Source organism: Scyliorhinus torazame, chromosome 8 (genome assembly GCF_047496885.1).
Source record: "Scyliorhinus torazame isolate Kashiwa2021f chromosome 8, sScyTor2.1, whole genome shotgun sequence".
NCBI lineage: Eukaryota > Metazoa > Chordata > Chondrichthyes > Carcharhiniformes > Scyliorhinidae > Scyliorhinus > Scyliorhinus torazame.
Window position 1 is genome coordinate 61659365 of NC_092714.1, and position 13995 is coordinate 61673359.

At 43.5% G+C, this 13995-nt stretch overlaps 1 protein-coding gene across 5 annotated transcripts in view; it reads right to left on the reverse strand.

Annotated features, from left to right (window-relative positions):
* The window catches only part of stxbp5l (syntaxin binding protein 5L), an 879402-nt gene that overhangs the window by 726618 nt on the left and 138789 nt on the right, over positions 1–13995 (reverse strand). For all 5 annotated transcript variants that reach the window (XM_072513712.1, XM_072513711.1, XM_072513708.1 and 2 more), the window contains exon 3: positions 2678–2759. In XM_072513712.1, the coding sequence (XP_072369813.1) occupies positions 2678–2759 (82 nt within the window). The remainder of the gene's footprint in view (positions 1–2677; positions 2760–13995) is intronic.

Sequence of the window (13995 nt, forward strand, 5' to 3'; positions counted from 1 at the left end):
TGGATATTGATTTTTATGATGTTAACCAAAGGACGATGAGCTGTCTCAACTGTGAAAGTTGGAAGCCCATAGACGTAGTCGTGGAATTTCTCCAAGCCTACAACTAAACCCAGGCATTCTTTTTCGATTTGAGTGCACCTCTGCTCTGTTGTCGTCATGGACCGTGATGCATATGCGACTGGTTTCCAATCGTCATGCTCGAGTTGCAGAAGAACTGCTCCCAGACCATCTTTGGGCGCATCTGTTGACACTTTAATCTGCTTAGATGGGTCAAAAAATGTGAGAACTAATGGCAGCACGGTGGCGCAGTGGGTTAGCCCCGCTGCCTCACGGCGCCGAGGTCCCAGGTTCGATCCCGGCTCTGGGTCACTGTCCGTGTGGAGTGTGCACATTCTCCCCGTGTTTGCGTGGGTTTCGCCCCCACAACCCAAAGATGTGCAGTGTAGGTGGATTGGGCACACTAAATTGCCCCTTAATCGGAAAAAAATGAATTGGGTACTCTAAATTTTTTTTTTTTTAATGTGATAACAGGCATGGTGGTTAGTGAAGTCTTGAGCTTCTTCCACTCTTGCTCATGTTGCTCAGTCCAAGTGAAATCCATTGTCTTGTGCAGGAGATCACGATGTGTTGTTTTTACTGACAGGTCTGGAATGAATTTCCCTATAAAATTGATCATACCCATCATTCTTAAGATGGCTTTCTTGTCGTGTGGTTTTGGCATGTTGAGAATTGCTTGGATTTTGTCCTAGTCAGGTTCAATGCCATGCGATGAGAGCTCATCACCTAGGAATGTGACTTTGTTACTCCAAATTAGCACTTTTCCTTGTTGAGCTTCAGCCCATTTCTCCTGAAGCTCGTTAGAACTTTAAGTAACCTCGTATTGTGCTCTTTTATGGTTGAGCCCTAAATGATGATATCATCCGTGTCCACAGATACACTTTCAATACCTTTATGTGCTCCATGGCACGGTGACAAATTTCTGATGCCGAACAGCATTCTCAGAAAGCAGTACCATCCAAATGACGTATTGAAATTGCAGTATTTTGTACTTTGTTCCTCTAGCTTTAGTTGCCAGAAACCCCGAGATGCATCAAGTTTTGCAAAGAATTGTGCACCAGCCATCTCAGATGTGATTTCCTCAGATCACTACAGCCCTTCAACCTCCATAATTCCAGTGAGAACAAACTGAGTTGATCCAATCTCTCTTCATTGCTAATGCCCTTCTTACCAGGCAACATCCTGGTAAACCTCTTCTGTACCCTCTCCAAAGCCTCCACATCCTTCTGTTGTGTGGCAACCAGAATTGAGCACTATACTCCAAGTGTGGCCTAACTAAGGTTCTATACAGCTGCAGCATGACTTGCCAATTTTTATACTCAATGCCCCGTCCGATGAAGGCAAGCATGCCATATGCCTTCTTGACTACCTTCTCCACCTGTGTTGCCACTTTCAGTGACCCATGGACCTGAATTGGAAAATTCTTCAGAAGCTGCTATTTTTGCCCGTAAGTGACACTAGGCACATATTATGTCCACACAAATATGTTTGGGTTAATGAGAATGAAACGCGTATAAGTTGCTGCAATTGGCTCTGAGAAAACATTCCTGGCATCCAGGTTGCTATGGGCAGCATGGCACATGTGTGTGTGTGTTGGGGAGGGGGGACGACACCTAATAGGTAGAGTAGGTAGAGGATAGTTATTTAGGATAAATGTTATGCCCCAGTTTTACCCATTTTAAATTAAGGATTTCAACACTCTCAAAACATAAGCTTCATAGAAGCAGCATAATTCACTTACTAGATTAAAACAGACAGTTTAACTGATTTAATGAATAAATTTTTCAAGTCAGTGTCCAAGGATAGAGCAGGACCCATAGCAACAGCATTGCAAGACAAGGTAACATGAAGGCTCTTTTGTTATAATAGCTAATCCAGCAGAAAACCAGTTTTTGCTGGCCTTGATAAAGCACAATATCACATTCTTTAACATACACAAGTATGCAGATACAAAACAATTAGAAGTAATGTTGCATATTAAAGATGGACGGCTTGCCGTCAAATCAGATGTGTTTGAGTCTAACCCAAACCAATTAGGATTATATTGGAGTGTGATTAGATGGCTTAAGACAGCTATGAAACAGTAAGTTTTGTTAGGCCATTTTTAGTTGGGTGGTGTTGGTTTGAAGTTGAAGATTAGCTGGATTTCTCTCTCTCTCTCTCTTTTTCTTGAATCATCTATACTTTGATCTGAACTATTCACTGTCTCCCTGTATTCATATTTCATTTTCAGACTTGACTTTTAAAGTTATTGTCGAGCTGTTTGCCTAAGCAAGAAGATAATTTCTGTGATCCTTTGAAAGCTTCAAATTGTCTACGAATTACCTTTTTAAATGACTTTCAAATTGTAATCAATAGAAGACAAATAAACAATTCCTATTTGCACCTGAGAAGTTTTAACTTAAATCCATCAACTTGGCGTAGTTCGGCAAAAGGGGTGGAGTTCTGAGACGAGATTACGACATCGGAGAGGTTGATGAATTTAACCATTCGGTTATCAGCAGCACTTTGCGAATACTGGAACTCAGTAGAAATTTAAGTTAAAACTTCTCATATTATTCCATGGCAATGATTCTCAGTATTTATCAGAAATCAGGCAAATTGAGTTTTATTACCTTACCTCATTGATCAGGAACTGAAGGTGCAATACAGCTGCTCCACTATCATGTTGACAGTAGCAATCAACACCAGGGCGACCTAGTCTGATAAATTATAAGTCAAGGAATCTGCTATTAACTGTTCACAAAAAAAATCATATTAACAGTTAGCTTTAAAATAATGTTTATTTAAACAAGTTAATCATTTGAATTGATGTTGGTTAAAAAAAAAGAAATTTCTTCCAATTACAACATGAGCTGTTGTATGCATTTTCAGATGATTCTGAGCTCCTTCAATCATATCTAATTTAGTACCAAAGTTGATGTTAAACATACTCATAAATTCTGCAGTAAAACTTTTATGTAAAGATACTAGCCTTTCAACTTTGGGATTAGGCTTCAATCCAGCCCAGATTAATAGAGTGAAAGTTCCTGTTAGTTGTAAAGTTCATACATAAAATAAATTTGTCTAATCTGAATCCACAGCATAAAGCTGGGACTTTGTCACAATGGTGCAATTATAATCAAGGTGATTAGCTGAGGCTCAAGCCAAATTGCTGGGGTAGATTGCAGGTGGAATTCTACATCTAAATGTACTTGCAGCTGGCACTGAATGATGAAATGTGACATTTTCCAGTCCCTAGCATTAATATCTTTCACCTTAATGAGACCAGAAAGATATAAAAGTATGATACAAATTGCCATGCTTTGAATCTAATTCAAAGGAAATAAATGAATACATTAATTATGTGCATGCACTGCATTAAATTTATGGTTAAAATATATACATGACTTTCACTGATGGAAATGGCAAAGTTTTGTTTTTCCAATGTTTGGGTAATATATACAGAATGCTATAAAGCCAAAATATTGATTGTGAACCTGAAAATCCTTCCAACACACTTATGTCAGGCAATAAGAGCAGGTGGTCAGCATGCTCTGATTCCCAGGCCCAGATAAATAGGAAATAGCATCCAGCTATAAAAAACCCTGCCAAATCCATAAAATGATGTTGACATCAAGGAAAACCAGCACTCTGGCGAACCCACGTAACATGGGAGAAGCTGAAGGAAGAAGATGATGTGCAGAATTGTATAAAACTAGATCAAAAAAATATGTGTTTGAAGTACACTCCTTAAAAAACTATAACGTTGTACTGTTTGTTGGAAAACATCTGGTGTTTTTAGGATTAGTAACCAAATACATTTCCAATTCTTATTCTGTCCATCCATTGTGAACTAATGGCTCTTTAAACTCATTGGCTGGAATTTTCTGGCTGTTCCCACTGGTGGAAAACCCCCATCATGAGTTCCCCAGTGGGGCAACGTGCAAAGAACGGGAAACTGTGTTGACTGCAGTGGGATCAGAAGATCCTGCCGACAGCCAATGGCGGGCAGCTGCCGCTGCCGCGAAACATGTCACATGGAAAATCCCATCAATTGATTTATGAATGAATTTTTTTCAAATTCCTGTTTTAGACAAGACAGGTTATGACACCTCTTGACCTCTTCAAAGAAAACTAGATTTTTGATTCCCTCTACTACTATTCAAATTTAAGCACTAACCTTCTAAATTGACACTTTACAGTAACATATCATTCGCTTAACAAATACTTCAGCAACATTATTATTATTGTATCAGGCTGGCTCCTTAGATGTACCATGATCTACAGTCATGCTCACTGAGATGCGCTGAATAGCCAAGTGTTCCTCAAATTCACCTAAAATGGGATTTAAAAAAACTAACTTCTCAGAGCATTAAAGCAAAGCAAAAACTCACTTTGTTTATATCAAAGTAGTAAACAATAATGATACTCAATAAAGCGACATTAACAATAATCAGAGTTTATAATGGTAATGGAAATTTGATTTTCCCATTGTAGCTGGGTAATTTAGTACAAAGGTATATTCTCCCATTGTTTCAATGAATGATTGTTCAGCAAGGTTGGTGTTGTCTCATATGTGATCTTAATGTTGATTTTCAGATCCAATTACAGTTAAATATGAAGTCACTGTTAGAGGAGTGGATGAAAGCACTGGCTTTGGGGCATGTTGCTTGTGCTGGAGAGCACTCTGTTCTCCTCAAATGTTGAGATGGCCTGATGAAAGTGTGATGGAATCCTTAGTTTTAAGGCTTGGACTTTTTGAGACAGACATTTATTAAAAAGGAAAACTGAGAAAAGACGGACTCTCCCAGTTTCTAAGGAAACTTAGGGTGCGAATCTCCGGCCGCGTTGGGCTCTCGCCTGAGCGCATAGTGGCCGGAAATTGATGCAAAAGACCTCCAGCGAACTTCCCGACAGATTCCCAGGATTCTCCGGAGCCCCGCGAGATGTCGGAGTTGGAACCCCGCCCCAAATGGGCAGGACCGAATGACACCCACGGAAGTAAGTTGTAAACATACATACGATCAACCTGCGCGGGGTTCAGCGGCCTCCCGTGATTTACCGCCCTCCCCGGGACTGCCAAGCTAGCAGGAGCACTGCCTTGGTGCCAGGGTGGCAGTGCAAGGGTGCCAAAGTGCCAAGGTAGCACAGACAACGGCCATGGGTTGAGGGGGGGGCCATGCCCATAAAATGAGGGTGGAGGGAGCGTTTGAAGGGTGGGGGAGTGCAGGGCAGATATGTAGGAGCCCCGGGGAGTTTGGGTGGGTGATGGGGGGGTCCTGGAAGGGGGCTTGGGGTGGACTGAAGAGGGGGACCCCCAGCAGGGTGTTCTCACTTGGGGGGGGGGGGTTGCGGTAGTGTCCATGTGTGTGGGGGGTGACATTGCCCATGGGTGGGGTGTGTGGGGGACCCACAAGCACACTTAGAGATCGGGGCACACTTCCAAAATGGCGGCCCAATCTCGGAGTTCAGCGTCCCAGTGCTAAAATAAATTCGAACTGTGGGCTAAACCGGTGGAAAAACTCCCCTGGGCCCAAAAGAGGTACTAAGTGTCATTGAATTATGGTGGGAAATTCGCCGGTAGAGCCGGTGGGAAACTTCCTGAAAACCCACCACAAATTAACTTAAAATTTTTTGGGAGAATCGGGCCCTTAGACTGTATACAAAAATGTTTGGGGAGACTGAACCAAGTTGAAATCATATAAAAACACACAGAGCACTCAGAGCTCATTGGTGGATGCTGAGTCCGATGGAATTGTACGTTCTCCCAGTGTCTGCGTGGGTTTCCTCCAGATGCTCCGGTTTCCTCCCACCCTTCAGTAGGTGTGCAGGTTAGATGCTTTGGCCACACTAAATTGTCCCTCAAGTGTCCAGGGAGGGGCAGGTTAGGCTACGGGTAAAGGGCGGAGTGGATCGTTGCAGACTAGATTGCCCAATGGCCTCCTTCTGCACTGCAGGGATTCTCTGGACGGGATTCTCCGGTCGCCGACGCCAAAATCGCATTCGACCGGAGATTACCCGTTTCCAACCAAATTGGGGGCGGCGACGCTTTCGCGATGCTCCACCCTCTCCAAAGCACCATACTCAGAGTACGCCGCGCAACGTTTCGATGGCCTCAGGACATTGCCCGAGGCCCAAACCCTGATGCTCCGCCACCGACCCGCCGAGTTCCCAACGGCGTGGATCTCTCATGGTCTCAGCCATCAGGAACTCGGCGTGGTGGCTGCGGATTCAGTCCAGCGCCGCCACAGTCGGGGGAGAGCCAATCCACGGGCAGGGGGGACTTTGCCAGGGGAAGGGGGCACTGTTGGGGGGTGGTCCGTGACGTGCGAGCCAGCCAAAGGCCAAACTATTTCGCAGGCTGGGTCCGCGAGTGGTCACAGCAATTCTCCGGGCCGTATCGGCAGCTGGAGCCGGGTGCTCTATGCTGCTTTGATGCTAGCCCCAAGCCAATCGGAGGATCGTTGGCCGTTTTACGCCATTTTTTCTGCCGTAAAATGCCAGCGAGGGGACATAGCCTCAAAATCGGAGAATCCAACCTTATGACTTTAAAGAATGGTACAGTCAGGCTGAAGAAGACAGAGGCTAGATTCTGAAACTGAGAATGAGCAAAGATTTTGCTGCTGCAGATGTTTCTATTACTTGAAAATAACCATGATGTGGAGATGCCGGCGTTGGACTGGGGTGAGCAAAGAAAGAAATTTTACAACACCAGGTTAAAGTCCAACAGGTTTGGTTCAAATCTCTGTGGTAAACCACTGTTACACCTGTATTAGGTGATGTAAGGTAGGACCTGCACTACAGGTTTGCCGGTAGCCCCTGCCTGCTGGCTCCGTCCAGTAGGAGGAGTATAAATATGCGTGTCCTCTATTCCGCAGCCATTTCTCCAGCTGCTGTGGGAGGCCACATATCCTACTGCAATAAAGCCACAGTTGTATCCAACCTGAACCTTTGAACAATTGATCATGCATCAATCACTAGCTTTCGGAGCACCGATTCACCTGAGGAAGGAGCAGTGCTCCAAAAGCTAGTGATTTGAAACAAACCTGTTGGACTTTAACCTGGTGTTGTAAGACTTCTTATTGAAAATAACCTTAATGGATCTATGCCATCCAGACTATCATAGGCAGAGTTGAGGAAGTTCTGCAAAGATGTTCCATTTTTGATGTAAGCGTGTCCATGGAACTACTCTGGTTGTGCGCTGCTGAAAATCTTTGTGATGGAGACAGAATTCCAAAAGACTTTGCAACTAACATTGATGGCATATATACCGAATGTATTGAATGGACTACCGAGTCAATTTGTAAGATCTGTCTTAGTTGTATTTGCCATTTAATGTGTAAAATATAGCATATAATCAACTGTAATTATCTTGTTAATTAATGTTTAACTGACGTTGATTCTGGGTTTTATAAAATAGTTAGTTAATCAAGATAGAGTTCAGCGTTTGTTTTTTTCACTCTTTTATCATAAGAATTTTTTAAATCAGGGAATGCTGTGGCTTCCTACTTTCAGAAAATACTTGGGATTTGGGGTTTCTTTTTAATTAAAAAAAACTTATCGTCTTAACTGAGATCAAGACTTCTCCATTTTGATCTATCCAAGATTGTTTTTTTTCCCCCCACATAGTGGGGTCCAACTTCCAGGCTCTGAGATTGGCTTTTAAAATGTATTTGTATCCAAGTTAGGGATTGGGACACAAGGGTGTTTGGCATAGCAAGGGTTAATATGGAACTGGCGACCAGTACTGCCCACAATGTGATGTAAAGAGTGACATGACAAGAAACCTGCACAGTGCAGACCAGTTAGGATGTGGAGCAGACATGACTTGTGTAGAAGTCAGCATGGAGTTAGCTCATAGTCTGGTCCATAACTTATACATATGTATTTAGATATTACTTACCAATAAACAGTTACTGTTCAACCGTACAAGTCTCTGAATGAACAAATCCTTACAACATGGTTGCAGCAATGAAAGAACCCAGAATCCCTGGGAAACTGGAGCAGGACGCTAGAATCTGAAAAACTAGAGGAACAGCATCCTGACCTGACTGAAGTGCACCTGAAAAGACACAGTTGGAGATTACATAAAAAGCTCCATTGCAGACATGAAGTATGAAGGGCAGGAGGAAAGATCCACTGTGCTGCTGAGGACTCCATCAGAACATATAGAAGTCCATTGTGAATCCCAATTGATTGTAATGCCAAAGGACCTAGCAAGAGTAGGCAAAAAATGAGCTGAACTAGCCTTTAAAGTTTTTCATGGAGTCAATCAGTCAGCGAATCACTGTGGCCAGCCAAGGTTCAGAGTTGGTGCTATACCACATGTTGGCTGAGCTCCTCTGAGAAAACAAAAGTTTTATAAACTTTGCCAAAGCTTGGAATCACCTTTTAATTGCCTTAAAATACTCTGAAAATATTCTAAACGGCTTAAACCTGTGATTCAAAGAATTTCCGCACAAAATGGATCCCTTTGCGATCAACTGCCAAAACCTGAAAAGCCCTGGCAGAAGTAGAAAAAAGGTTTCTTACTGCAGCATCATCTTTAAAAGGGCAACATCATTTAAAGTTATTTTAACCCAGAGCTGAAAAACAACCATGGATCACAAATCATCCCTACCAGATTAATTTGATGCAGGGGCCAAACCAGTTGCAAAATTGTACATCTTGGAGAACTTTTATTTCTAAACCTATGATAACCCCCACGAGGACCACGGGGGAATTAATAAAAGATCTCGTTGTGCGGCTCATGGAATACGAGTTCCTCTGGCAATTGGTAGAGGCCCGCCCAGCTGGGACTCTTTAATTCAGCCTTTTAAGTGCCGACCCAAATCTAGACCAACTAATCTGGTAACCACAGGCTAGACTTTGTTGTTATGCGCCATGGTAGTGGCTTTACTTTTTGAGTTACGAATAAACAAAGTTAACCTTCAAAGTTGTGTGTCGTGGATTACTATGCTTACCAAGTTCATCTGGACTAAGTAGGAAATCAGAGGAAGTCCAGGTTAATATGTTTTGATACTTGTTTGATGAATTTGCGGATGAAGTAATCCGGATGCTAGGTAGTGATAAATCCTCAGCCAACATTGATGAGATGTTACAAACCTTTGACAAGTATTTTAATCTTCATGTTGTGGAGTACACAGAGTTTAAAAAGGACAGAACATTCCCACCAAGGAAACGAAAGGGCAAAAGACAATACCCAAGCAAACCACATGATGGCGACAGATCAGGTCAGCATAGTGAAATGCATGAACCAAAATGTTTAGTGCAGAGGGAAGAGGAGGTAAAGAATCATCTGGAAGACTTAAAATGGAACTTTTTGAAAATGTTAATATATTACCCAAACTGCAACAGCAGATGGCAATGTTGAGCCAGTCGGCTTGATCGAAGTAAAAGCTGCAGGTGGATAAAGAAAAGACAGAAATAGATCACAAAATGTTAGATTAAAGCAGAATTGGGGGATGTGAAACACAAGAATGAAGCGGATTAGGTACCTTAAAGATGCATGATGAACTAAAGTCTTCATTGAACCAAACTGTTCAAGACTTGAACAAGCACATTTCTGAGGGGTCACAATGTCACAAGAAAGAAACAAAAAAGTTTGATTGTTGAGAAGAATTCAATGATTAAAAATCTAAATCATGTGCACCAAGTTTGTGCTTCAGAAATTGCTGTGCTCCTAGCCAAACTGTTCACATACAGCTATTACACTTACCTCTATCTGGCAATTTGGAAAGGGTATGTCCTGGTCATAGAAAGCAGGAAAAATTCAACCCATCATTACTGCTCCCATCAGTCTATTCTCGATCATTCGTAAAGTGAGGGAAGGCGGCACGGTGGCACAGTGGCTATCACTGCTATCTCACAGTATCAGTTGACTGGGTGGAATTTGCACATTCACTCCGTGTCTGTGTGGGTTTCCTCAAGGTGCTCCGGTTTCCTCCCACAGCCCAAAGATGTGCAGGTTAGGTGGATTGGCCATGTTAAATTACCCCTTCGTGTCCAAGGGGTTAGGTGGAGTTACTGTGTTACGGGAATGGGGTGGGGGATGGGCCTATGTTGGGTGCTCTTTCCAAGAGTCAGTGCAGACCTGATGGGCTAAATGGCCTCCTTCTGCAATGTGAGGATTAACTGATCAATGTTGAGCGACACTTGCTGAGCAATAACTTGCTCACTGCCGTTCAGTTTGAGTTCCTGACACCCTCCTGACCTCATTACAGCCTTAGTTCAAACATGAACAAAAGAGCTGAATGCCAGAGGGGAGGCGAGAGTAACTGGCCTTGACATCAAGGCAGCATTTAACTGGGTACTCCATAAAGATGCCCCAGAAAAACGAGAGTCACTGGGAATCAGGGGGAAATCTCTCCACTGGCTGGAGTCATACCTGACAGAAAGGAAGATGGTTATGGTCAATCATCTCAGTTCCAGGACATCACTGCAGGGCAGTGTCCTAGGCCCAAGCATTTTCAACTGCTTCATCAATGACCTTCCTGCCATCATAAGATCAGAAGTGGAGATGTCCTCTGATGATTGCATAATGTTCATAATAATGAAGCAGTCCAGGTCCACATGCAGCAAACCCAGAACCACTACCATTTAGAAGGGAAATTAGACACAGGAAAACACCACCATCTGGATATTCCCCTCCAATTCACCCACCAGCTTGAATCAGAAATATGTCACTGTTCCTTCACTGTTGCTGAGTCAAAATCCTTGAACTCCCTCCCTAACAGCACTGTGGGTGTACCTACACAGCATGGACTGCAGCAGTTCAAGGCAGTTCACCACCACCTTCTCATGGGCAATTACAAATGGGCAATAAATGTTGGCCAAATCAGCAATACCAAAATCCCATGAATGAATGAAAAAAATGCATGAATTTGGGTAGAGATGAGGTTTAAAACTTACAAAAATTGAAGCCTGTTGGAAAGCTGGTTCCAACTCACCATGTTTAACTGAGCATGTTAGGCTACCTGTTTGTGTACAACAATGCCCTCCCCCAACCCTGGGAGAAGCAGATTAGCTCTGGTATCTAGCCAAATCTGGAGGCCTTCATTATCCACCAGTTACAGTGTCCCGAACGCTTGTGATGTGCTGCGCTCTACATAACATCACACAGCAGCATTGGTCAGAGTAACACAGCAGAGTCCTGGGGGAGGCGAAGTCCCATTTTTACTTTGAGGACACCCTCCAGTGTGTTGTGTGGCACTACCACCTTGTTAAATGGGATAAATAGGTCCTGGAGAAGCAGCAACAGCAAAATTGAATCACACAACATCCTCTAAAATCATGGCACAGTTTAATCGTAACTATACTGTTACCATCAAGCCAGAGGATCAATCCTTGTTCAATGAGGAATGCAGAGCAGCATGCCACGAGCGGAGTCAGGCTTACCCAAAAATGAGATATCAATCTGGCAAAACTACCATACAGGATACATAGAACAGCAGTAGCAGCATACTTTAGACGGAGCTAAGCAATCCCACAACCAACAGGTCAAATCAAAGTTCTTCAGTCCTGCCACATGAGAATGGCTGTGTATAAATCAACAACCACCAGGTGAAAGAGTATCCCATCCTCAATGAAGGCAAAGCCCAGTACAGGAGGGTAAAAGACAAAGCTGATGTGTTGGCTACCACCTTCAGCCAGAAATGCCACATGCAAAATCCATCTTAGCCTCCTCCTGAGGTTCCCAGCATCATAGTTGCCAGTCTATAGACAATTCAGTTAACTCTATGCAAGCACGCTGGTTACAGCAAAGGCTCTGACAGCACCCCAACCATACTGCCAAAGGTTTGTGCTCCAGAACTAGCACAAAAAATTGGTTGTAGTTGTTGGAGGTCTATCATCTCCCAAGACATCTCTGCAGGAAACGGTCTTCAGCCCAACCATCCTCAGATGCTTCATCAATGACCTTTCCTTCAACTAAAGTCAGAAGTGGGGATGTTCTCATGATTGCACAGTGCTCAGTTCCAAGCACAACACCTCAGATAATGAAAGAGTGTGCACCCACATGCAGCTAGACCTAGAAAACAATTTTTGGGAAAATGTGAAGGCTTTGAAGAGGACGAAGAAGAATGTAAAGGCTTTGAAGAGGGTGAAGAAAAGACTTGCAAGAGTGGTTCCAGAAAGGAGGAACTTCAGTTATGTGGTCAGGTTGGAAAAACCAGGATGGTTTTCTTCACAGAAGGTTAAGAGGGGATTTGATAGAGCTGGTCAAAATCAGAATAGATAGGGAGAAATTGTTCCAATTGGTAGAAGAATTAGAAAACTAAGACATTGATTTAAGGTTAATGTCAAAACAACCAACTGCAATATGAGGAAAAGCCTTTTTACTCAGTGAGCAATTTTGATCTGGAATTCACTGTCTGAGTGTGTGACGGAGGCACATTCTGTTTTGGCTTTCAAAGTGTAATTAGAGAAACACCTGCAAAAAAAGGATTTGCAGTACTCTGGGAATTCACTGTCTGAGAGTATGATGGAGGCAAATTCAGTTTTGGCTTTCAAAGTGGAATTAGAGAAATGCCTGCAAAGAAAGGATTTGCAGCATTCTGGGGAAAGTGCAGGGGAGTGGGACTAGCTCTGTTTCTATTGCAAAGAAAAAGCACAAACACAACAGACCAAATGGCTTTGTTCTGTCCAGTGACCGTTCTACAATTCTATTCTATCACATTTGAGCCTGGGCCCATAATTGGCAAATAACATTCATGTCATACAAGTGTGGGGTAATGACCATTACCAACAATGGTGTTTATCCACCTCCCTTCGACATTCAATGATATAATCATTGCTAAATCCTCCACCATAAACATTTTGGGATCATCATAGATTAGAAACTTAACTGGACCAGCTACATAAATACTGTGGCTATTAAAATGGGACAGGAGTTGAGAATTCTGTGAAAAGTAACTCATTTCTGACTCCCCAAAATCTGTCCAGATTATACAAAGGCATAACCCAGGACTATGATTTAATACTCTCCCCTTTTCTCGATGCATACAGCTCAAACAACACTCAGAAACCTAACACCATCGAGGACAAATCATACTGGTTGATTTACACCTTAACCACCAACTAAAATGTTCACCTCATCCATCACCAGGACACTATGATTGATAAGTACACCAATTACAAGATGCACGACTTCCGGTGGCATCTGCGAGCGGAGCGGCTGCGTTCAGAAGAAGCTCCCGCCGGTCCGCGATATCGCGGTCTTTTTCGGGGGGTTCCCCGCAAATCTTTTGGAAAAAATAAACCTCTCCGGGGTCGGACCTGCCTCCCTCGCCCTGTGATAGCATCAAAGCTTTGTTTCATGGAGCCGGAGGGTTAAAAGAGCGGGAGGGGAGAGACTGGTCCCGGTGGGTTCGGCTGCACGTGGAGGAGGAGCGGGGATCGCGACTTGTTCCCCAAGGAGCATCCTGAAAGCCGAAGGGCTCAAAGAGCACGGAGAGGAAAAGAGAACATTTTTTTTTGTTTTTTCTGTCTCCTGAAAACTTGAAGGAAGGAGTGGAGGTGGAGCCAAACGGAGGCCGAGGCTGCAGGCCCGAAGCCTGGGCGCGATGTAGGTGAGATGTCCCACATCGGATGGCTCCCGCCTAGAATGTGTAAGAAGACTGAAGCCTGGTCCCAGGGAAATTCTGGAGGTATACAAAAAAAAAGAAGAGAAAGAGGTTTTAAAGCAATTTGAGATTGAAGGAAGGAAGAGTGAGAAAATGGAAAAATAATAAGCCGTTAAAGGATGCGAAAAACAGCATCGAGGAAGGGCGGAAACGCGGGCTCGTCGTTGAATGAGAAGACGAGCAAAAGTGCTGACAAGATGGCGGAGGCCGGACCGCATGGTGGGGCCGCACTACTTACAGTGGAGCCGCACTACTTACAGTGGAGAAGTTGACCGAGGTGATGGTGGTGGAGCTGGAAAAGCAGTTTGCGAGGCACAAGGAGGCTTTGAGGAAG